The following is a 25,385-nucleotide window of genomic DNA, read 5'->3' as shown; positions in this document are numbered from 1 at the left end:
GCATTAAAAGAAGTGGCTAGTGAGAGATAGAACGCCTGTGGAATGCAAGCAAAGTATTCCCATATTTTTAAAACAGCGATGGATAGATTCTTGATAAGAAAGGGGAGAAAGATTATCATGAATAAACAGAAATGTAGTGTAATCAAATAAGCCATTTAAATTGAGGATCTGGCTTAGATATAATTCTGAGCTGTTATTGCTCGTAATTATATATTCATTAATGTATTTTACACCAATTTTTCTCAGTGTAGTAAAATTGATATAAGGCCACTGACTTACTGTGTATCAGACCAAACCCCCTCAAAAACAGATCAAGAGATAGCCTATACCCTAACTTTTTCTATTTTAAAAGCAAGTGCCAGGAGTTATGTTCTTGTATTGATGCTGTGACTTTAAGCAGTTAATCTGTCCTGGTTTTGTTTTGAAAAGAGGTTGTATGGCAATGGTGGGAGCTGGCTAGTTAAGACAATTGAATAAAGAGTTTTGTTTTAAACTGCATTTAAATAAAAAAGCCTGAATTGGTGTGGCCAACTCTTAGATCAGGGATCAGGATTTCAGGGTTGTTAGGTTCAGCTTTAAGTAGAAGTTGGAAGCTTCAGCAAATGTCACCTGGCTGCTACTCTCTCTGAATTTTCTCTTGATGTCCTTTTCCACCTGTATGGGAGAACTGTATGTGAGAGTACGTGTCTGAAATTGCCTTTTTGTCAAGGGGTGTGTTTATGGTGTATTACTATATTGGAACAGTTAATTACACTATAGTTAAAATACAGTCAAAATAACAATAAAAGAAAACAATTGGCTTAACTATAACTCTATCGAAATACTGAAGGAAATAATAAACTACTTGTTAACCATTCCAATACAGTAATACCCCATAACCACATCCATGGCAAAAGCCAAGTCAGGAAAATAGATTGCCTGACATGCAATTGTAACAACAGGAAGAAAACCCCAGTGTTTTGCTGTAATAGAGAGAGGAAAAACAGCTTCCAAATCTATCTTTAAGACCCAGCAATAACTTTAAGCTAAAATAAAAATCTTGGCTCTGTGGAGTTGACTACACCTATTCAGGCTGCTTCTCTTAACCCAAATTTTTTAAAAGGTCTTACACGTTGATTACTTTATTGGCTTGAAGCAATTCACTCAGTACCTCTGTCTTGACCTCTTAGAGTCATAGTATTGACACTATTGGAATACTGGAATTATAAATGGTGCAACAAGGTTTTGTTACCTTATCCTGTTGCACATTGTCACCAAGAAGGTCGACTTGAATTGATACAGTATCAACAATGCTTTTTCTTCTGGATATTCTGTCTTCATCTAAAAGTAACAAGAAGCAGAGGAAATAAAAGGTGCTGTTACAAATAAAGTGAAATCAAGTAGTTGAAGACATTGACCAAAATGTGAAGACATACTGGAAAGATGAACCTTCAAGATCAAAATTTACTTCTGCAAAAGAAAATTTGCTGAAATTTATGATCATTACAGTTAAAATGCAGGTAATTATGGTGTCATAAACTATAAAATGCTTTTGAATCAGCTCCATCTTTTTTCCATGGTCATTCCCTTTAGGCTTAAAAAGTAATAAAAAACCTTCAATAATTGAAGCACTATAAAAAGTCTCTACTGGATGCTCCTGTGAAGCATATCAAATACTCAAGAACATACAAGACAGTACAGCATTAATTACTTCAAGCAAAGTAGCATTCAAGGTTTGGAGGAAGGGAGAATGAGGATGTACAAAATAAAACACTTGTAAAAAGCTATGAACACCAAATTTAAAAGAAAACTGCACATAGTACTACAAACTGGGCATGTTTAGACCAGACAAAATCAACACATTTCAAAACCACATAATCAAATTAAACTTTAAATATTTGCACTTTCAGTTTATAAGTAAATACCAACTAGTCTTTAGTTTTTGCCGGTCACCTTTTCTTCCAACTACCACCCCATCTACAATACACAAATTGCAAAAATTGGAAATAATCCCATGAAGAGCACTTTCAAATAAGTGAAATATCTCGTAATTTATATATTAAATGATCACACAAAATAGTTAACAAAACTGAAAAAAAAAGCTGGACAAGAAAGATCATCAAGACAAAGATTGTGAGCAGCTGTTTCCAAATACTGAAAACCAATTGGATAGCGGACTTAAAATTTAGCCTACAAGTGTCAACAGCTAGACATTAACAGTGAAGGAAAACTGTTTAAAATTTGCTTGCAGTGATGTCAGGAAAGAACACCAACACCAACTCAAGGGAAGATAGCTTGTCAGACCTAACCCTTAAAAATATTCTCAGATCCACATTAAACTGGAGGCTCCTCATTTTTGACCTGTGCTCCCTAGTTATAGACTGTACATCAATATCATCTCAGCATTAACCAATCAAGTCCTGTCAGGATCCTATATGTTTCAATAAGATCATATCTCATTCTTCTTAACTCCAGTGGTCACAGGCTTAGACCTTTCCTCACAAAGTAACCCCTTCATCACAGTAATCAACCAAGTGGATCTTCATATCCTGGATTTTGAATATTCTGGCTCCAATTATGTACAGTTTTACCTTATGCCCATGTCACCTGGAAACAGATAATACATGGACTGGATCTCATATGAAAATTGATGCTGATGGCATTTTCCTAATACTCCCACTTTACGAATTGCACAGCAATGAAACATACCATTTTGAATCAAAACATGATTGCATTGCAACAAGCTACATGCCATCTGGACTAGATTAACTGTCCTCAATCCTGTTAGTGTTCTCCCAGAAACCTTATTAAGCTGGCAAGACAAATCATTTAAGTTATGGAATCGTCTGTTATTTTTACCCAATAGTAAGCACATTTAAATGACAAAAACCCGAGCAATTTCTCCCGGTTTTACATACCAAGTGTGAAATGATGTCAAGTATTAGATTTGTGGTGTAATCTACTATTTAAAACTTTATTACTTTCAGGTTGTAAGCTTGCTTGCTGAGCTGGAAGGTTTGTTTTCAGACGTTTTGTCACCATGCTAGGTAAGATCATCAGAGAGCCTCCGATGAAGCGCTAGTATTATGCCCCACTTTCTCGATAGGTATCTTAGTCTCTTAAAGTGGGTGATATCATTTCTAGTTCTTTTTCTCAAAAGTTGGTAAATGGGGGTCCAAATCGATGTGTTTATTGATGGAGTCCTGATTTTAATGCCAGGCCTCTAGGAATTCCCGTGCAGGTCTCGGTTTAGCCTGTCCTAGGACAGATGTGGTCCTGGTCGAAGTAGTGTCCTTCTTCGTCTGTATGTAAAGATACTAGCGATAGTGGGTCGTGTCTTTTGGTTGCTCGTTGATGTTTGTGTATTCTGGTGGTGAGTTTTCTGCCTGTCTGTCCAACATTGTGTTTGTTACCGTCCTTGCATGGTATTTTGTAAATGACATTCATTTTGCTGGTTGTTTGTATGGGGCCCTTTAGCCGCTGTTTAAATGTGTTGGTAGGTTTGTGGGCTACTATGTTGCCAAGGGGTCAGAGTAGTCTGGTAGTCATTTCAGAGGTGTCTTTGACATATGGTAATGAGGCTAGAGTTTCTGGGTGCGTTGTGTCTGCTTGTTTGGGTTTGTTGTTTAGGAATTGGCAGACTGCGTTTATTGGGTATCTATTCTTCCTGAATACGCTGTATTCCTAGAGGCCTGACAGTCAAACCTGAGCTTTATCAGTAAACACATCGATTTGGACCCCATTTACCAACCTCTGAAAAAAAAGAGCTGGAAATATCACTCAGCTTAAGAGACCGAGACACACAAATAGAAAACAGGATATAACACCAGCACTTCACTGGAGGCTCACTGATCATGTTACTGAGCATGGTGACAAAACATCAGAAAACAAACCTTCCAATTCAGCGAGCAAACTTACAACCTGAACATCAACCTGAGCTACAAATCTTCTCAAAAATCACATTTTAATACTTTAGATATGATTAAGGAAGTGTACAGTAAAATGTACATTTACAATTATGAAATTATGCTTTGATATTAAATTTCACAAAGGGGATCAAAACAGATTTGGAAGAGAAAGATACTCATTCTGTGATAGTACCTCATAGTACAACCTGTCTCACAGATCTTGGGACATTGAACTCATTGAAGAACTCATGGGCTGGCAGATTTTGGAAAAATGCAGATGTAGCAAGGTTATTGTTATGGGTGACTTCAACTTTCCCAATATTGACTAGAGCCTCCTTAGTACAGATGGTTTGGATGGTGCCATTTTTGTTAGGTGTGTTCAGGAGGGTTTCCTTACTAAGTATGTCAACAGACCGACAACGGGAGAGGCCACGTTGGATTTGGTGCTCACAATGAGCCAGTACAGGTGTCAGATCTTGCGATGGGAGAACATTTTGGTGATACTGACCACAACAGCCTCACATTTACCATAGCCTTGGAGAGGGAAAGGAGCAGTTACCAAGGGAAGATATTTAATTAGGGAAAAGGAAATTATGATGCTATCAGACAGAAGTTGGGAAGTATAGTTTGGGAACAATTGTTCCACAGAAAGGGCACAACAGACATGTGGAGACGGTTTAAGGAGCAGTTGTTGTGAGTGATGCACAAACGTGTTCCTCTGAAACAGGCAAGAAGGGATAAGGTTAAGGAGCCTTGGATGACAAGAACAGACGAGCTTCACGTCAAAAGGAAGAAGGCAGCTTACGTAAGGTGAGGGAAGCAAAGATCTAACACAGCTTTAAAGGTTTATAGGCCTACTAGAAAGGAGCTCAGAAATGGACTGAGGAGAGTCAGGAGGAGGCACGAAAAAGGCTTGGCAGGAAGGAATAAGAGAATTATCGGGGAGAAGGTAGGGCTGGTCAGGGGTAGTATAGTGAAGTTGTGCATGGAATCTGCACATATAGGGGAAGCACTAAATGAGTTTTTTGCTTTGGTTTTCACTAAGGAATGGGACTTTGTTGTGAATGAGAACTTTGAGGAGTGGGAAACAAGCTTGAACACATCAAGATTGATAAAGTTGATGTGCTGGAAATTCTGGCAAACATTAAGATTAATAAGTCCCCAGGGCCAGAACAGATTTATCCTAGGTTGCTCTGGGAAACGAGAAAGGAGGTTGTTAAGCCACTGGTAAAGATCTTTGCTTCATTACTCTCCACGGGAGTCGTACCGGAGGATTGGAGGGAGGCAAATGTTGTTCCTCTTTTCCAGAAGGGGAAAAGGGAAATCCCTGGCAATTACAGACCAGTCAGTCTTAAGTCTGTGGTCAGCAAGGTTTTGGAAAGAATTCTGAGGGATAGGATTTATGACTATTTGGAAAAGCATAGTGTGATTAAAGGCAGTCAGCATGGCAAACCTTAGTGAGCTCTTTGAGGTGATGAGATAGGTCGACGAAGGTCAAGCAGTGGATGCGGTGAACATGGATTTCAGCAAGGTATTTGACAATGCTCCCCGTGGTAGGCTCATTCATAAAGTCAGAAGGTATGGGATACAGGAAGCTGTCTGGATTCAGAATTGGTTGGCTGACAGAAGGCAGAGAGTGGTTGTAGATGGAAAGTATTCTGCCTGGAGGTCAGTGGTGAGCGGTGTCCCACAGGGCTCTGTTCTTGGGCCTCTACTCTTTGTAGTTTTTACAAATGAGTTGGATAAGGAGGTTGAGGGGGGAGTTAGTAAATTTGTCGATGACACAAAGGTTGGAGATGCCTTTGACAGTATTGAGGGCTAATGCAGGCTGCAGCATGATAGGATACACAGCTGGGCTGAGAAATGGCAGATGGAAGTCAACATGGATAAATGCGAAGTGATACGAACTTGAATGCTGATTATAGGATTAAAGACAGGATTCTTGGCAGTGTGGAGGAACAGAGGGATCTTGGTGGTCAAGCACACAGATCCCTCAAAGTTGCCATCCAAGTGGATAGGGTTGCTAAGAAAGCATATGGTGTTTTGGCTTTCAATAACAGGGGGATTGAGTTTAAGAGCCGTGAGGTTTTGCTGCAACTCTACAAGTCCCTGGTGAGACCACATTTGGAATATTGTGTCCAGTTCTGGTCACCCTATTATAGGAAAGAATCGGAGGCTTTGGAGAGGGTGAAAAGAAGATTTAGCAGGATGCTGCCTGGACTGGAGGGTATGTCTTACGAAAAGAGGTTGACTAAGCTCTCGCTGGAGAGAAGAAGGAAGAGAGATGACCTGATCAAGCTATACAAAGTTATGAGAGGCATGGATAGGGTCAATAGCCAGAGACTTTTCCCCAGGGCAGGAATGACTGGCACAAGGGATCAAAGTTTTAAGATATTAGGAGGAAGGTATAGAGGCGACGTCAGAGGTAGGTTCTTTATACAGAGAGTTGTGAATGCATGGAATGCATTGCCAGCTGTAGTGGTAGAAGCAGAGTCATTAGGGACAATTAAGCGACTGCTGGACATGCACATGGACAGCAGTGAATTGAGGTTTGCGCAGATTAGATCATTTTATTTTAGATTAGGAATAATCCTCGGCACATCATCATGGGCTGGAGGGCCTGTTCTGTGCTGTACTTTATGTTCTTTGTTCAATGAGCTGCGTCAATTTTGGTATGAAAAAAAAACTTATCACCAAAGTGCAGGTGGGTTACAAAACTGGTTCGGGTTTAGTGATCCTTGTTCAGAATCTTGCGTTCTGAAAAAGGATAGCTGGACGTGAAACGATAACTCTGCTTTCTCTCCAAAGATGCTGTCAGGCCTGTTAAGGCTTTTCCAGCAATTTCTTTTCTGTTTCTGATTTCCAGCACCCGCAGTTCTTTGACTTTTTTGGATTACGAAAATATACGCAGTATCCTGCGCGGTATGCTATAAATGTCTTTTGATAACGTTTAGTCAATCCTTTTGTAAGACAAAAATTCAGATTTATTTAGTTATAAAAACCTCACATTCCAAGCCTGTTTGTTCTCTTATAAATAACTGCACACAGGTAGAGGTAATATAGCCCATATTCAAACCTGGGGCATCAACAAAAGCCTACATACGGTTATCAGCATCTTCTGAAATCATTATATTGTGATGAAAACCTGTTATCCAAAGTGAAGCAGATTTGCATCATTCATCTCAATAGTTAAATGCTTAGGATTGATTGAAGTGGAACATATCAGGTAACCAGAGTGCAAACATAAAAATACCAATCATGCAACATGCTCCTTGTAGGACTGAGTGTAGACTTTAAAATAGGTGAATTGATTTGTTAGGAGAAAGTGAGGACTGCAGATCAGAGCTTAAAAATGTGTTGCTGGAAAAGCGCAGCAGGTCAGGCAGCATCAAAGGAACAAGAGAATCGACGTTTCGGGCATAAGCCCTTCCTGAAGAAGGGCTTATGCCCGAAACGTCGATTGTCCTGTTCCTTTGATGCTGCCTGACCTGCTGCGCTTTTCCAGCAACACATTTTTAAGAATTGATTTGTTGTTCAGTTCACTCAAATTACAAGTGAAAATCAATATTTAATTGCCTTAGATTAAAGGAAACACAAAATCAAAAGAATTGGGTGCTAAACTGCACGAGTGACACATAGGCAATCGTGCACGATTTTGCATTGCTCTAAATTAGTCAAACCAAAGTCGTACCAATGTCGTCTTTCAAGTAGACCATCTGAAATGATGCACTCATTATGCACAACACAAGGTTTCTGCATTGCTAATATATCGTATAAAACATAGTTCTTCACCTTGCACCTGTTTGAAGCTTATTGTGTATGTCAAATGGTAAATACATTTCTTTCATACACTTTCTACTGATGAATATTAACATGTCCTAATTGAACCAATGTTTTCTTCTCCTGGTTCCACGTTATTAGCAAATATGCACAAAGGAGGATTACGGTACATATAAAAGAAAAATAGATAAAGATAAAATAGATATTCCATAAATAATTTAAACATTGACAGTCAAAAAACTGCTATAAATCTTTTAAAATAGCCTACTGACAATATCGAAAGAGAAAACGCAAGTCTACTTTTCACATTTGGAATTATTTTACAAATGAAGTTAAACGATAGTAAATATAATAGAAATATGATATGGAAGTTTTCAGATATTTAATCAATTGCTAATGGATACACTTATATGTATTAAAATATTATAGACACAGATATAAAATGGAAAAGGAACAGTTATTTTGTGGATTGGTAATATCGAGGCTATGGTATGTCCCAAAAGGTTTTTACTTCAGTCTTTGTTTCCCATTTTTGTGAATCATTTGTACATCTGCACACAAGAAATGATGTTAAGGATTGCAAATACCAAAAGTAACAGTGGGCAAGTGCAGTTCAATGCAGAGAATAGAAAGTTATACACTTTTTAGGAAAAAAGAGCATAAAGAAATAGATCTTAATTGCAACACACTAAACAGAGTGAAAGAAGAGTGAGTTTAGAATATAAAAACATAGCTCCTTAATAAAATAAGAAGGCAAGTAGAAAAGAGCATCAAAAATATAAATGAGAGTCTGGGTTTAGTACATATGGGTGATGATAACTTTGTCTGAAAGGTTAGTAAGGCCAAAGTTTGAACATTGCATGTAATTTAGAAAAGCTCATGAAAAGGTAGAATAATAACTTCAAAAAAAGAATGACATTAACAACTACTTTCCTAATATTATTAAGAGTTCAAAAATAATTTAGACATTTTAATAAAAATCAGGAAAGCTTATTGGTGCTGAAGGACGTTTAAAAATTCACAGCATTAATAATAAAATGGTTTCTAATGGTCAGCAATAAGTAAAAGAAAGGAACAGAGACTGGAGATCGTTGCTGTAAGAAAAAAAAGGGGATATTTTGAAAAATTGTGCTGCTCTCACTCAAAGGTTGTTAAAATTTGAAACACACTATTACAAGTGGCAGGCAAGGCAGGCATTACATAAAACTGAGCTAGATTATTTTTGAACGATAACATAAAAGGATACAGGAGAAGAGGAGGAACATTGAATTAGAGCAATTGAAATGCGGGCACAATGAGTTGACTGGTTTCCTTCAATGCTAAAAATTCTGTGATTCATGAGACTGGAATACAAAGAACACCTTTGCAAGCCCAAGTTTTCTAATGCTGTAGACACAGAAATTTAATCAAAATGTTCCTATAAACCCTCCTAGGTGGGATGCTAATGCATATCAAGGACAGTAGGATTAGATTACATTTTAACATTTAGCATTGATTTAAGTTAAAATTTTAGAAAATATCTTAATTATAATCCAGAGCAACTGTCATTTGCAAGAATACCTCTAATAATAATATAAAACAGATTGTAAAAACATGCTATTGTTACAATCTCACAGATTGGCACATTTTAAATCAATTGTAATTGATAAACTAGGACAATAATCTAGAACACAGAAGTTGCTATGCTGACATTTTACCCAGGGTTGGTTACTTTTGCTCTTGGAGCAGACAAGAGTTTACTTCTATTCAGGTGGGGCTTCTCAGTTTCATATATCACAGGGAACTTAAAGAACAAAGGATACTAATTGCCATACAGTAACTCAATATACCAAGTTATTCTGGAGACTGGAAATTTTCTCTTTGAAAATTCAGCAAAATGCAGTGAGGCACTGGTACAATTACCACACTAGTACAATTGTGCAGAAACACTCCTAATTGAATATGGACTTACTGATACATGATGTCATGTGTTATCATATGTTTGATGAAAATACATTGATCAGCTAAAAGCCTTTTTCTACAATCCTATCTTCATCTTTGAACTTCAAAAGTAGTAATCAATAAGGCCACATAATTTGTGAAATTAAATATGCAAAATCAATTTGCATAGCTGCATCTTTGGCTTCTGAACGAACATCAGCAGCTTTTGGGGATTTTTTTTGTCAAAGTCTACTAACTACTGTAAAGGCAGTAATCAGCTGAGCGAATATTTATTGGTCAGGTGCATCCATGTCTTTTTACATGATGCAGCTCTAACTAAACCAATGTTTACCTCTTGATTTCCGCCTGCACTTATGTCTGGGTTTTCGAGAAGGAAAAAGCTGGTTGTGGACTAAATGCAAGAGATAAATCAGAGAAGAGCGATTATAAGTGTAAAAAATAGAAAGGAACAATGAATAGAAAGGACACATTTGTATGCACTTTTGAAGTATTGCATACGGAAAAGATACTGGTTATGGTTATATTCATGCAATATAATTAACAAATTTGACAAAACAAGTATCTTTTTCCATATAGAATACTTCAGACCAAATGAAAGTTTGAAGCATTTAAAATTATCAAAACTGGTCGGCTACCACTTTTAAGTAAACAATATTAAACCACCAATGATATCATCTTTAATGAGCAGGTTTTTAACAGTGTTATTCCATACAGAAAAGACTATTTCAAATTGTGTAATTTCATATAGTGAAAGGATGGCAAGAGGAGGAATGAGCTGATTAGGGACCAAAGAGGAGATTTATGCATGGAGGCAAGGAGATATTAAGTACACACTTCGGGTGCATTTAGAGAGGTCTGAGTAACATGGGCTCTGGTGGGATGTGTAGCAGAATGAGGCACCAAGTGCAGCAAAGCTCATCTCAACATCAGAATGATCTCGCTCCATCTTTGATATGTTTCACAATAAGCATGGTGGCATTCTTGCTCGGCATTAGCAAGATATCATTGGATGGTCATTATTGCTTGTTAAATACTTTATTAACACCAAAACTCAATTTAAAAAAAGAATTCTATTGTATCAACTTACTCTCACCTGACATCTTGGGCCAGTCCAGAGAACATTCATTAGACTGATCTGGGTATGGATTGCCTGTCTTATGGTAACAAGTGGAAGAGATTGGGCCTGTACTCATGGGAATTTAGAAGAATGAGAGGCAACCTTATTGAAATGTACAAGATTTTTAGGGGACTTGATAGGTTAGATGTGGTAAAATTGTTTCTCTTAGGTGAGGATCTCGGGCCAGAGGATATAATCTCAGAATAAAGAGCCGCATACTTAAGACAAAGACGTGGGGGAATTTCTTCTCTTAAGTGGTAGTCAATTTGCACAATTCTTTACCGTAGAGGTCTGTACAAACTATGGGGAAATACAGATTTTTTGATCAGTAAAGGATTGAGGATAATTTGGAAAAGGCAGGAAAGTGGAGGCGAACATGATTAGATCAGCAATTATTTAGTTGAATGGCAAAGCAGATTTGATGGGCTAAATAACGTGCTTCTGCTTCTTTGTGTTATGAATTCTGGGATATCCACTGGGTAGGTGAGTTGTTGTGGGTATGGCGCATGATAAGATGGGATGGAAATTGGATGAGAGATGCCATATGGGCACGGTAGATATATAATGAAGCAAGTTTGGGAAGGTAGGATGTGAGAATTCACTATGCCTCAATGATAAAGCCTCAACAGAATGTGACTTGGCCAAAAGATTCAGCCCTTTGCTTTTGTCTTTACCAAGAAAGAAGGTGCTGCCCTTTTTCATGGTGAAAAAGGAGGTAATTCAGACACAAAGTTGAGGTATTGGATAGACTGTCTCACCTTAAAGGTGACCTGGCATGAGGACCACATGAGTTGCATTTGAGGAGCATGAAAAGCAAAATTGCAGAGGGCACTGAATAGGATTTTCCAGCCTAGGACTCAGAGATGGCCTTCCCATTCTCCCTATTGATGATGTACCATGTTGACTGATTGCTCTTTCAACAAACCATCTACTCTCCTATCTCCAGGCCCCTTTTCTGGATATGACATGCTCCTACCTTCTCAATGGAGTGTGAAGTGCAGGATGAAGGGCTTATGTCCAAAACATCAATTCTTCTGCTCCTTGGATGCTGCCTGACCTGCTGTGCTTTTCCAACACCACACTCTTGACTCTGACCTCCCTTTCCTCCTCACTTTCCCCGGCCTCTCAATGGTGCCCTATGCTGAAAGCTCCTTGTATGTGAAATATATGGAACTTGAAGCAGTTTAATAGCATGGAAAGGGCATTACTTAACCGACAGAAGAGAGAATAGGAATAAATGTGCCATTCTCAGACCGTTACAAGTGTGCATCGAGAGGATCAGTGCTGCAGCCAAGGCTATTCACACTTGATATAAATAACTTGGATATGGTATGGGGAGCAAATATAATATTTCCAAACTTGCTGTTACACAAAACGGGATAGGAACCTAAGTTGTGAGAAGGATGAAAAGGGGATTCAAGGGGACTTGGACAAACTAAGTCAATGGTTAAGGAAGATGATTGTAAATGTAAATATGAATTATCCACTTTGGTAGGAAAAACAGAACCACACAATTTAAATATTGAGGCTGGGGAGTGTTGATGTCTAGACAGATCCAAGGTGTTCTTCCTGTTCAGTTACTAAAAGCTAGTACACTAATGCAGCAAACAAATAAGACAGCAAATGGTATGCTGATCTTCATTGTCAGGGAACTGGAGTACAGGAGTAAAGCTGTCTTGCTAAGATCATATTGAGCCCTAGTGAATTTGCACCTCGAATACGGAGTACAGTTTTGGCTTCCATATCCAAAGATGGACACACTTAACATTGAGTACATACATCAGAGGTTCACTCAATTACACCCTGGGATGGCAGAATAGTTTTATGAGGATAGATAGAGAAAACTAGACCTGTACTTTCTTCAGGTTTTGAAGAATGAAAAGTGATCACATTGAAACTTCAGTTCTTACCTAGTGGATGTAGACAGGACGTTTCCCTGACTGGGGAAGTGTCAGAAAAGAGGTAGCCCATATAAGACTGAGATGATGAGGAATGTTTTTCACTCAAACTAGTAAATCTTGTCGTTTTCTACCCCAGAGGGCTGTGGAAGCTCAATAATTGAGTAAGATGCCAAAAACTGAAAGACTTCCAAATATATATTGGGATAGCATGTGAAGGTTGCATTAACATGATGATCAGCCAAGGCCTAATTGAATGGTTCTATTAGGTTCTATCCCCAACTCTACTTTCTGACACAATCGCTCATGTTCTCTCCTCTATAAGGTCTCATGCATGGCTGCTGATGGGTCTTCAGTGGCCTGACCTCTTTCTTGATGGGGTGACGACTGAAACATGTTGTAGTTTTGTTTGAAGAAAATATCCATTGGTCAATGCAAAGAATAAATTTTCTGTTAACACAGCCAAAGTGAATATTACTGTTTGGATGTTGTACATGGCCAGGTTCGGAGAGACAGAGCTGACTGCATAACATTAATGATCAAATTGTGTGCGATTGTCTGACAAAGGGATATTTATAAAGTGTATCACATTGAGATCTTGCTTTTGATGGGCATTATAAAGAGAGGGATACAGTACAAAAGCCAAAAAGGTTTTGCTCAACAAACATAAAACACTTCAACCCGAATATGATTATGGCTTCCAATTCTGAGATGAGAGAGGAGGATTAAGGGGCTGGGGAATTAGGGACGCAGACACAGGCAACACACCAGGGTTTATGATCTCTTTCTGGACCTGAGCAGACCTGCACCAAAAATACCACACCCTGAACTGGAATGGAGAAGGGAAAGGAAGGAGGAATGGGGAGGAGAAGTCAGAGTACGTTTATATAGCTCTTGGCCAAGTGCAAGGTCATGGTAAATTATTTCAGTTATTTTCTTACATTCATAGTGCAATTTCCATTGCAATGTAGTGCAACTAAGAGAGTTCATTTATGAAAATGTTCCACAATTAGCTTTACAATAAATGACCAGATTATCTAAATTAGTGGTGTTAGAGTGAGAAATATTATGCTTGCAGTCAAACGAACTTCCCTTCCCTTCTTTAAATAGTGCCATACGTCTCAATGCACTGAGTAAGTCTTGTCCAAAAGACAGTCCCTCATCACAGCACAAGTTGCTCCATGAAATGAATTCACTGAGTATTACAATTTTGCATTCCTACCAGTCACTCACTAAGTGGAGATGGTGGCATAGTGATAGTGGCCCAAGCTAAAGAATGCAGCCATTGGTTCAAACTGCACTAAGGCAACTGGTGGAATTTAAATTCAACTGACTAGTTTTTAATTCTAGATTTAGTCTCAGTAATGGTGACCATGAAACCATAACTGATTATCATCGATTTCCAGATCTGGCTGACATGCGACTCCAGTTCCACAGTAATTCTCTTAACTGTGCTCTGAAATGGCCCCAGTGAACCACTCGATTCAGGGGCAACTACATCAGGGCAACAAATATTGGTCTTGTCAGCAATGCTCACATCCCATAAACTAAGTAAAATACTTTGGAAAAAATGTGGCTTTTCCAACTACTTTGTGCAAACTGCTTGAAAAATGATTTATTATTGGGTGCTTATAACTTGGAAAAACAGTATCAGGAATTAGCTTCACCTCTGTTGTTGAAAAAAGATGTTTTATTGCTTTTATATCAGAAACAAGTAAAAGTTAGCTGTAAATGAATGAACTCAATTTAGAAATAAGTTTTATGGTATTATAAGGATAATGCTTTAATCACTACAGTTTGAAACAACTGCACTCCTACCTGTAAGTTGAGGTACATATGGCACTGACAGCCTCTCCACACTGTAGCCACTGCCAGCCAGTGCATCTGCAATCTTGTTTTGCAAGAAAAGACAACTTTTGTCTTGTATCTCGAGGGTTTTGGGCAATCTATTGACAGAAAAAATTAACATTGCATATATTGCATAATTGATAAAAGCTCCTGTAACAACATTTTGCAAAGTAGATTTACAGAACACATTCACAAACTGATAAAGTTTTAACAAAAAAAATCGATCTTTAAAATTTGGTAAATATGAATATGATCTAACTTTTATTCACTGAATTAAAGTTTAAATCTGCACAACTGCCCAAGTATGCCACTGAAAAATTCATATTTTATAAACCATCAAAATCAGGGCATGAAAATAAAGTTTCTGTAGAAGATGAAAGTGCTCAAAGTGCTCTGTTACTGTATTGCTAACTTTGTCATGGCCACAGGGAATGGAGAGAAATCTCAGAAAATGTATTCTATAATTTTGTGCTTTATTTTAAAAACAGGCAACCTGGCTGGACTCAAAAAAGCTGAAGTTGATGACATTATCATATTTCCAGAATCTTCTAAATGACCTGCATTGGCATTCCAGCAATAGTCAAAAGATGGTATTGTTGGAAGCTGAGATCATGAAGGGATTGGACAGGATGGAAGACCCTGAGGGCATTTCGTCCTTTGGAGATGAAAACTAGAGAATATAATTTATGAATAAGAGATCTCCCTTTAAGACAAAGTCATGGAGTCACAGAGATGTACAGCATGGAAACAGACCCTTTGAACCAACCTTGTCTATGCTGACCAGAAATCCTAACCTAATCTCGTCCCATTTGCCAGCACTTGGCCCATATCCCAGAAACCCATCCAGATGCCTTTTAAATGCTGCAATTGTACCAGCCTCCCCCACTTTCTCTGGCAGCTCATCCAATACAGATACCACCCTCTGTCTGAAAAAGTTGCCCCTTAAGTCCCTTTTATATCTTTCGCCTCTCACCCTAAACCTATGCCCTCTAGTTATGGACTCCCACACCCCATGTCTATTTATCCTATCCATGCCCCTCATGATTTTATAAAACTTTATAAAAGTCACTCCTCAGCCTTCGATGCTCCAGGAAAAACAGTCCCAGCCTGTTCAGCATCTCCTTATAGCTCAAATCCTCCAGGTAACATCCTTGTAAATGTTTTCTGAACCCTTTCAAGTTTCACAACATCCTTCTGAAAGGAAGGGGACCACAATTGCACATATTCCAAAAGTGGCCTAACCGATGTTCTGTACAACTGCAACATGACCGCCTAACTCCTGTACTTAATACTCTGACCAATAAAGGAAAGATCTTCTTCACTATCCTATCTACGACTCCACTTTCAAGGAGCTCTGGGCACTCCAAGGTCTCTTTGTTCAGCAACACTCCCCAGGACCTTACCATTAAGTGCATAAGTCCTGCTCTGAGTTGCTTTTCCAAAATGCAGCACTTCACATTTAAATTTTTCTTCACTGGATGATAGTGGATGCTGTGTTTTTAATTTTATTCAAGGCTGATAGAGATAGATAGTTAAAGGACTAGTAAGTAGAGTGTCATGGGATGCTGATAGGGAAGTGGAGACCACAGCCAGATTTTGAAAAATTAATTCATGGATATTAGCTATCATTGGCTGAGCCAGCATTTGTTGGGCATCCTGAGTGGCCCTTTAGAAGGTAATGATGTGCTGTCTTCTTGAATGGCTGCAGTCCATTTGATGTCAGCACACCCACAACGCTGTTAAGGGAGGGAGCTCCAAGATTTTAACCTATCAGCAGTGAGGGAACGTTGATACATTTTAAGATAAGATCAGCCCTGATCTTATTGAAATGGTGGTGCAGGTTTGAAGGGCTAAAATGGTTTGCCCCTGTTGCTACATATGACCAATCAGTAATGTTCAGGTGATCATACTATTGTCCATCAGCTGAATGAATAACAGTAAAACAAAGCTATCAGAATCTTTAATGGTGAGGTTATTTTCCATCAAAATCATGCTTACAAAAATAAATTCCAGAGAGCCTAAAGTAGTAAAGTTTGGGATAAAGTAATACAGGAAAAATAAATGTCACCAGCAACCTTTCATTCAAGTGAAATATATACACAAAAGAATTAATGAACACAGCAAAATTGATCAGGCTGGATTCCAACATTGTAAACTGAAAAGTCAGAACCTCATTACTGCCAACAATGATGAACTATGATAATCAAAGATCATGTGCTGTTTGAGTAATGATATTCAAATCCTGGCACTGACATTAAATTGAATTTTAATTTTGCATGAAGCTCTACAGACAATTAACAATGATCAATGTTTTGCTTGTGAGTAAAATGTCCAAAAGCAAAAATCAGAGCAATTATAATGGCGGTCTACATCTAGAATGCTAACTCAAAGGCACACAGCGAAGTCTAAAACTAGAAAACTTTTTTTTTGTTTTTTTGCTACTAAACATCCAGGAATCAACATTTCATTATTAGCAGCAATGACACTCCTTTCAAATTATAAGGTATTCATGGAACTGCTTAGATTATATCTTCTTCTGAGAGATATAAGGATATCGCAGGATCTTTGATCTTGCTTTAGGAAAACAAAAGGTGTACATGAATCTTCAATGATTTGTACTTGTCTATAATGTCCTACATTCTTCTGACATCAACAGCAACTTGCATTAATATAACTGCCCTCTTGACCCCTCCTCTGCTTATTTGTCATGCTGATTATCCAACAACCAGTAATGGACAAACAGAAATTTTATCCATCTAAGTACCAAGAAGATCAAAGCCATTGTCTTTAGGCTCAGGCACAAATGCATTCTCAAGCACTGATTCCATCCCTTTTCCAGGTCCTAATCTGAGGGCGAGCCAGTCCTTTTAAAACCTCATCACTTATCTTAAATGACTATAATGTCTATGTGCACCAACCTGTTAAGGTTTAGAAAGATGATACAGTGATAACGCCACATGTCTACTAGCTCAGAGGTACAGAGACTAATGCTCTGAAGATAATGGTTCAAATCCCACCATGGCACATGATGGAATTTGAATGTAATGAATAAATGACTAACAGACAGATCATCTTGGTAGTAGTCACCATGAAACAATTGTCAATTATTTACTAATTTCTTTAGGGCAGGAAACCTACTGCCCTGTCCATGATCTACCCTATATGTGATTCCAGACCCACACTGAAGTGATTGGCTCTTAACCAATGGCCTAGCAAGCTAGTCAGTGCAAGGGCAATTAGGGATAGGCAACAAATGCTGACTTTGATAGCAATAGTCATATCCCATGAAAGAATAAAAAAAAGCCAGAGAATTGATGTGACATGGCACACAAGCCGAACACAGAACTAGTTGGATTTCAGATGGTCTTTTTTGCTTTACACCAGGTCGAGTTATCTTCCGCAAAATGCTGGGCCTTGCAACGAGCGCAAATTTTCTGCAAATTCTTCGGGAAATCTTGTGTAAGGATCAGGAACACTCCAAACAAAATACAGGTGGATAATTGGATGATATATCTCAGTCACTATGCTCTCTTAGAACATTTTTTTTAACAACTCTCCCATGACAGGATACTCTTTCTGGTAGATAGAAACAACAAAATGGGCAGCACGGTGGCACAAGTGGTTAGCATTGCTGCCTCACAATGCCAGACACCCGGGTTCAATTCCCACCTCAGGGAACACTGTGTAGAGTTTGCACATTCTCCCAGTGTCTGCGTGGGTTTCCTCTGGGTGCTCCAGTTTCCTCCCACAATCCAAAAATGTGCAGGTTAGGTGAATTGGCCATGTTAAATTGCCCGTTGTGTTAGGTGAAGGGGTAAATGTAGGGAATGTGTCTGGGTGGGTTGCGTTTCTGCAGGTCGGTGTGGACTTGTTGGGCTGAAGGGCCTGTTTCCACAAAAAAAAAAATTTTAAATGCTGGATTGTAATGCAACTTTGTGGTATTGCAAAAGACAAGCTGATCATGCTCCCAAGCTCAGTGTTTCTCTATGTTCATAATTCTTTACTAATACATTTCGTAATTAGGTCAATTAAACAAAACATGCATACATATACAGAATGAATCTAAATATAGCTATTTCAATTAATTTCTGAATTTCAGGATTATTTCTATTATTGAAGTACATAAAGAATTTGATACTATATTGTATCAAGGCCTGCTGACAAGCACAATTACTTGTTTTTATCATAACACTGCACAGTTAATTCCTGAATGTTAAACACAGTTCTACCATTATCGATTTTACATTTAAATTGAATAAAATCAAGATTTGACGAGATCAATTCTCAAGGCTACAGAAATCACAAATTCCTTTGATCAAAATAAACAAAAGACTAATTGACAAAGTAACACATTTACCCATACTTTTCTCTGCAGATATATTCAGGCAAAAGATATGATGCCTCTTTGCTTCTCACTTCAATCACCTTGAAAAAGCAGAGGAGCTGTGTTGTATTAAAGTGGGATAGTTTTGAACATCACCCAAAAACATTAAAACTAAATGCGTAATATCATCAAATGAAACTTGAATCCAAGTAAGATTATGCTCATACAATAACTGAGTTTTCTTTGCGAATATGCAAATAATTCCCAAGTTATGAAGATAATGTCCTAGCTCTATGGATTAGGTTTATCAATTTAGAATTACATATTTTACTTAATGCTGCAATGAGGTTTTGTGTGCTGAGAACTATAAAGTTTAACAGAAAAATCAAGAACTGAAAACCATGAAATAAAACAAAGTGATGAAGACTGCCCAGTTATCTGGATCAACAGTCACAAGTTGCTCATTTATAGTTTCCTATGAAATAGATATTTTACAGTCTCCTGTTGTGTATCCCAACATAGAGTCTGCTCAAGTAAATGGATTAACACTGGGTACTGCAGAAATTGCATTCAGGTTAAGGATACCCAAGGTTTAGTTCATGGGTTTAAATTTCCATAAACTACAGCAAATTACCACCTGAGCTCTGCAGGAATTTGGCAGCCACTGCTGCTCCTTTCCCATCAAGAATATTGTTTTGCAGGCACATTGACAATTTCTCCCTCACCAGCATATATTATACAGCAAGTCCTCTTTAACTACAACATGCTCACACAGCAGCATTGCCTACATTTAAAAAAAAATAATGTTTGTAAAGGAAGATAATATCTGATATAAATTGGCAAGTGATACCTTGCCAATTATAAAACAGTCTCCCAATATTATTTTGAAGTACTGTTCTGTGGGAACCAGCAATTATCCGATATCTTATTGAAATGACTGCTTTATGTAAGTCTAGATTGCAATAGACAATAGACAACAGGTGCAGGAATAGGCCATTCTGCCCTTCGAGCCTGCAGCACCATTCAATAAGATCTTGGCAGATCATCCTTAATCAGTATCCCGTTCCTGCTTTATCTCCATAACCCTTGATTCCACTAGAACTATTAGAATTAAGCCACCAACCTTATTAACATGTTGACAGAAAGCTGGCACTGCAATCATCTGACTCAGAAAGTTCAAGTATGCAGCCACCAGAGCCAATATGGCACAACGATTGTACACAGGTAAGTTATCTTCATTAGTAACAGCTAAGTCCTAGAGCGAAACATAAAGATATCACTAGAAGTAACGTAATTACTAAATCTTTTCAGAATGATGTTCTAAAAGTTTTAACCTTTAGCAAATCAAAAAGATACAGCAAGTTAATATTTTACTACTGGTGTATAGTAATGCCCTGCTGAATTTTAATGTAAAATGCATGCCTTACAATGGCAAGCATATATGAATTATAAAAGTCCTTATGAATAAAATTAACTCAATGATATATAGCTGTTGGTGGAATGGTTCCTGCTGTGCATATTAGCAAACAATGAAAAAGATGGTTAGAAACAGTTACCATCATGAGGAAGTTATGAACTTATCTTCAAACAAATTAATAAAACACTCTTCAAAAGTCATTGCAAACAGTTCAGCTGAAACACATGCCTTCAAGTAATATTGAAGACCAACGAAATTGCCTATTCAAAATTCAAAGTAACTGTACCTTTACGTCTGTAGTTTGCATTGATTTACCAAAACCAGCCGAACCAATGCAAAACATTGAGGAATGCCACGTGCGAATTATAACCAATGCGAATTAATATGTTGCAACTTTTGTTCTAGTTTGAAGCAACATCAGGCTGGAAACTACATCAACTGCCCAAATCAAATCAATCGCTATTAGAAATTCCTGCCAATTGCAGGTTTTCACAAGTATTTTTATAATTAAATATTTAAGCTGTAAATGCATTTGAAGTTAGAAATGCAAATTTACTTGAAATTTTAAAATTGGATGGATTTGCCTAATTTTTAAATAGACTCCCTTTTAGTTACTTGAAATCAGCTTATCCACAGATGCTGACATCGTTGAAAAATATTCATCTTTTGTGATAAACCGATTTTTTGCAATGATAAAATTGCACTAGATTATCATTCAGACAGGTAAAAGAAATTTATTTAATTGCAAATTTTAAAAAACTGCTGCATGGGACAGTTCAAGGAGATTTTATGTTCGACAATGTGCAACTGGGTTTGAATGGAAATTGAGAAAAAGCTTGGCCTTGCAAAACAATCTGCAATGGGATCGCCAGTTGCATCTTTGGAGGCTAATCTTGGCCTGGATTGCTAGTATAACAGCCAGTTGACCCAGTATTCAATGTTCTGTAATAGAAGCTTATAATTTAGAATTTAAAGTGGGAGTACAGCTCTTTTTAAAAGTTAATTCATAGCTGACAATTAGGTTTAGAATGCAATTGTAAGGTTTACAAGATTATGCAGCATAGACATTGCCTCGTTTCAACATACACAGTGTAGATATGTCTAATAAGCTAGGCTGTGTAAACAGCAACATATTAAAAATTACTAAGTGCCTATTTCAGAACACTAAAACAAGACACTTTTCCAGTTTACAGTACCTGTATACCAAGAGCAAGCCGAATCAAGTCTATGATGACCTCGTCATTGGCCAGTTCAATGGTGATGAGCAAAAGAGCAACAAAAAGAGATTCAAAGTTTTTCTGTTCATTATCATCTTCCTTACAACCCATATAAATGTGTCTGTATAGCTGTTGTCCTTGCTGAAAACAAATACAGTAAGAATAAATTTCAAGGTCTTTTTAATCAGAAAAAAAGGAACAACACTTTAATGAGCAAATGTGCTTGACAACAATTAACAGTCATCTAAGAACACACCCCCCCTGTATTTCTGATCATTCAAAAGTTTATGCTGAAAGGTATGCTAAGATTAAACTTCAACTGCTAAATGATTTCCTGCACCAACAGTTAACTGAATAGAGGGTATACTATGGTATACCTCTGCGTTGTTTAGATTTGAGCACTGGGATCTGAGAATACGGAGGAGGAAGACCAAACAGGGTGATAAAAATTATTTGCACTTTTTACAGCCTGTACTGTTCATTATTTTGGACCGTTGCCTTCTAATTATTTCTAAAAAGAGATTCTATTTTTGTTAGCAATCTGAATTAATTTTTTTCTCATTACGCTGAGCAACCTAGCAATTATGCTTGACCTTTTACACAATTAAAGCCACAAGCAAATTATCTTCTTTGAGTTTTGTTTAAATCACTGCCAGTGATAAAAGGGTGGCCTGCAGATGAGAAAAAAATGAATCTGAGGAAATTAAGTTTTTACCACAGAATTAAATGCAAAGCATGTTTTATTACCAAAGACCAGAAGACAAAAGATTTGTAAATTTTTTTTAAAAACTAGACTTGAATGGTAATCATGAAACTTGTTCCAATTGGTGGAAAAATTCATCTTATTCACTAATCACCTTAGGGAAAGTAATCTGCCATCTTTACCCATTCTGACCTTCGTGTGATTCTAGTATTATATAACGTGACTGATGCTTAATTGTTCTCACTAACAGTTGAGAAAAGCCACTCAGTTCAAGAGCAATTCCAGATGGGCAACAAAATCTGTCCTTACCAGTGACACCCACATTGATAGGAAAAAGGTTTCCCTGAATTGCAGTTTTCAAAACAAAATGTATCTAGTGCTGTTAAAACAGAGTTTTTCAACATTTGGAACTCAATGTCAACTTCTTAACAGGAAAAATGCTAAGCGTGACAGATGATGAACAACTCTTACCATTAGTACTAAATTCCTACCAATTGCTGCACATTGTTAATCATAAACTAACCTTTATTAGCCACTTAAGATTCAGCCTTGTAATTATGCAAAAGTCTAACAAATGTTCAGTTGATCATAAGATGATTTGTGATGATGAAGTCTATCCTAGTATGTTCACTCAAAAGCAGTACCTAAAAATACCCTCACCTCTGCATCTTGTTTAAAAAAAGTAGGGCTTTTCCTTTTATTATATGACCTCAATATTTAAAGCATGGTTAATACAAGAAGAAAGATTCATTTTCCACAGACAAGATTTTTTGCATGGCAGGATTTCCAGCCTTGCTGCTTTAAGAGGTGGAAAGGAATGCATCCTTGTTGATCACTGCACCTTCACAAATCCTCAAAGCTCCAAGGGAAATGAATATCCTGCCTCAGGAGCTGACAACCAGTCCCAGAACTACCACTGAAACAGGGCCAGGGTATCAGATGATCCCAAAGTCATGGACTCCAGGAAAGGGCAGGACTGCCTCATGATGAGGAGACCTGGATAAAACAGAGTGGAGGAAAAACCCACAGTGGAAGCCATTCAGAGGCCACAGCTGGACTGAGGCACCATGGGAATTGTATGGACTTGTAAAATTCAACATGTAAACACATCAACATGAAACATACATTCTATTCCAAGTCAATATTCTTATAGTCGATTATGTAGTGTTAGAGGTATATGTAACCAAATGAGAATTTCCATTGGCTCCAGCAATAAGAAAGCTCTGGCATAACAGTGTTAGAGTGGTAATGAATAATTTAAATTTCAACAATGCTACAACTGAATTTCTAGAGACCAAAGGCAGAATTCCACCTGATAGGAAGAGAGTATACAACTTTGTTCACGTCAGAATTTTATTTCTCTGGAAACAAAGGTCTAGCTTGTGGGCCATTAACTTCAATCTTAGATGATGGAGAACCTGGTAATATCTCACCACGATATAGATAGCCAATCCATCTGTGCAATTTGTGAATCTCATCTAATTTACAATTATGTGTTTTTGAATTTTAGTGCGGCCGGGAAGCTGGGATAGATTTCCCCTTTGCCAGCCAATCAGACAAAAGCTGTATTTACTATTAGTATTGCATGTTATACTTTTAAGTATTACAAAGCAAGAGTTTAATTGCATATTCAAAAATAATTTTTCAAACATTAACCAAAGGGGAGCTTGCCATAACTGACTCCTGGCAAAATTGTTGTTTGATCCCCTCACTAATAAATATAACCAATTAGGTGTCTGTCACGGAGTTCCATAGAACTACATGTAGCAATTTGGTCTCTGAAAGGAGAATCAATTTTGCTCACTGCAGATCCGCAATCCATAAACAGATACCACTTGATGACGAGGTAGATAATAGGTCCAGCTAGCTTGAACTTTGTGCTAGGGCTCTGAAAAATTCTCACACCATTTCCGAAATTCAAGTCTACGAAAGCAACAGAATGATTCAAAGGCCAACTAAGGGACTAGATAGCTCTGCCCAAGATGTTATAGCAAAAAGATAAAAAAACTGAGAAGTAACCTGCTGAGAGATCTTTAATATTATGAAGAGCATTGACAAGGTAGGTGCAGTGAAGGTGTTTCCTTTTGTGGGCTCGTAAATAAAAGAGGTAATTATTAATAAATACCACAACTAATTCAGGATATATTGCTTTCCTTAGTGACTAGGATGTAGAACTTGCTATTACAGAGCAATTGAGAGAAGAACATATACAAGATAAGCACATGTGCAAGATAGGAACAGGTGGAATGACATAAGATGTGACAAGGCTCTTGTAGATAATAAACACCAGCACACATATCCGTTGGTCAAATGGTCTATGTTGTAAAATTCAAACTAATGTAATAATTCATTGATTTTTATCCAACGATCAGCAAGTCAGAATTCTCAAATGTTTGTCTAACTATACTCAGTTAAGAAACTATTGCTTACAGGAGAAAAGAACAGAAAAAATACTTTCATAAAAAGGAATACATTTCAAGAACATTTAAATTAATTTGAGTACAAACCTGAGAAACAGTAATATGAATCTAGTCTGAAACAAATTGAAAAACCACAAGAACCCATCAATTTATTAGATTGAAAAGCTAATGAAAACACTAACCATTCCTTCAACATTTCAAATTAGCTGTTCAGTTAAGCTTAATGAGGTTGCTTAATTGCATCTTTAATTACCTTTTTCATAAAACTAATGTCTTGCTTTGAACTCTTGTCTCTTTTTATCTTCAATGCTGAAACATCGGGGATGACTCTTAGAAGAAAAGAATGGTAATATTACGACAGATCACTGCAAATAAAAGCAAGACCAGAAACAACATGCTAAACCTTAAGCATGTTTTTGAAATAACTTTATAGTACTGGACATAACTAGTGACACAAGTAATACCAACAGGTACATGCTTTATGTGAAATTAAAGAAAACAAATTTAATTTGTCACTAAACCATTCCTGTGTACCAGAACATTATAACAAACAAAAGTGGAGTTAAGGGATCAAATGTAGGCAGATGTGATATAAGAAAGATAAGAGGTGAAAATAGTAGTATGGGAATTAACGGTAAGAGAAACCTCAGATTACACCAATGACCAAGACCACATATAACAAGGACAACAAAAAAGACAAAACTAAAGGCTCTGCATCTGAATACATGTAGCATTCATAACAAGGAAACAACATTTGTATTGTCAGTAAACAAACTGATAGCACATATTGAAGTAAATGAACCATGACAAAATCATGGCAAAGGCTGTGTCAG

At 37.5% G+C, this 25,385-nt stretch overlaps 1 protein-coding gene across 7 annotated transcripts in view; it reads right to left on the bottom strand.

Moving 5' to 3' along the window:
* efr3a (EFR3 homolog A (S. cerevisiae)) overlaps positions 1-25,385 on the bottom strand; it is a 171,993-nt gene that overhangs the window by 15,579 nt on the left and 131,029 nt on the right. For 6 of the 7 annotated variants that reach the window (XM_072570428.1, XM_072570430.1, XM_072570432.1 and 3 more), the window contains 6 exons: positions 24,806-24,881; positions 21,409-21,570; positions 19,919-20,050; positions 18,829-18,896; positions 14,442-14,569; positions 1,232-1,320 (listed from right to left, as the gene is read on the bottom strand). In XM_072570428.1, the coding sequence (XP_072426529.1) occupies positions 1,232-1,320; positions 14,442-14,569; positions 18,829-18,896; positions 19,919-20,050; positions 21,409-21,570; positions 24,806-24,881 (655 nt within the window). The remainder of the gene's footprint in view (positions 1-1,231; positions 1,321-14,441; positions 14,570-18,828; positions 18,897-19,918; positions 20,051-21,408; positions 21,571-24,805; positions 24,882-25,385) is intronic. The other variant, XM_072570431.1, reaches the window with a different exon arrangement.

The sequence above is a fragment of the Chiloscyllium punctatum genome, chromosome 5 (assembly GCF_047496795.1).
Source record: "Chiloscyllium punctatum isolate Juve2018m chromosome 5, sChiPun1.3, whole genome shotgun sequence".
Lineage (NCBI taxonomy): Eukaryota > Metazoa > Chordata > Chondrichthyes > Orectolobiformes > Hemiscylliidae > Chiloscyllium > Chiloscyllium punctatum.
Note: the sequence above shows the minus strand (reverse complement) of the source record. Positions and strands in the feature narration are given on the sequence as shown.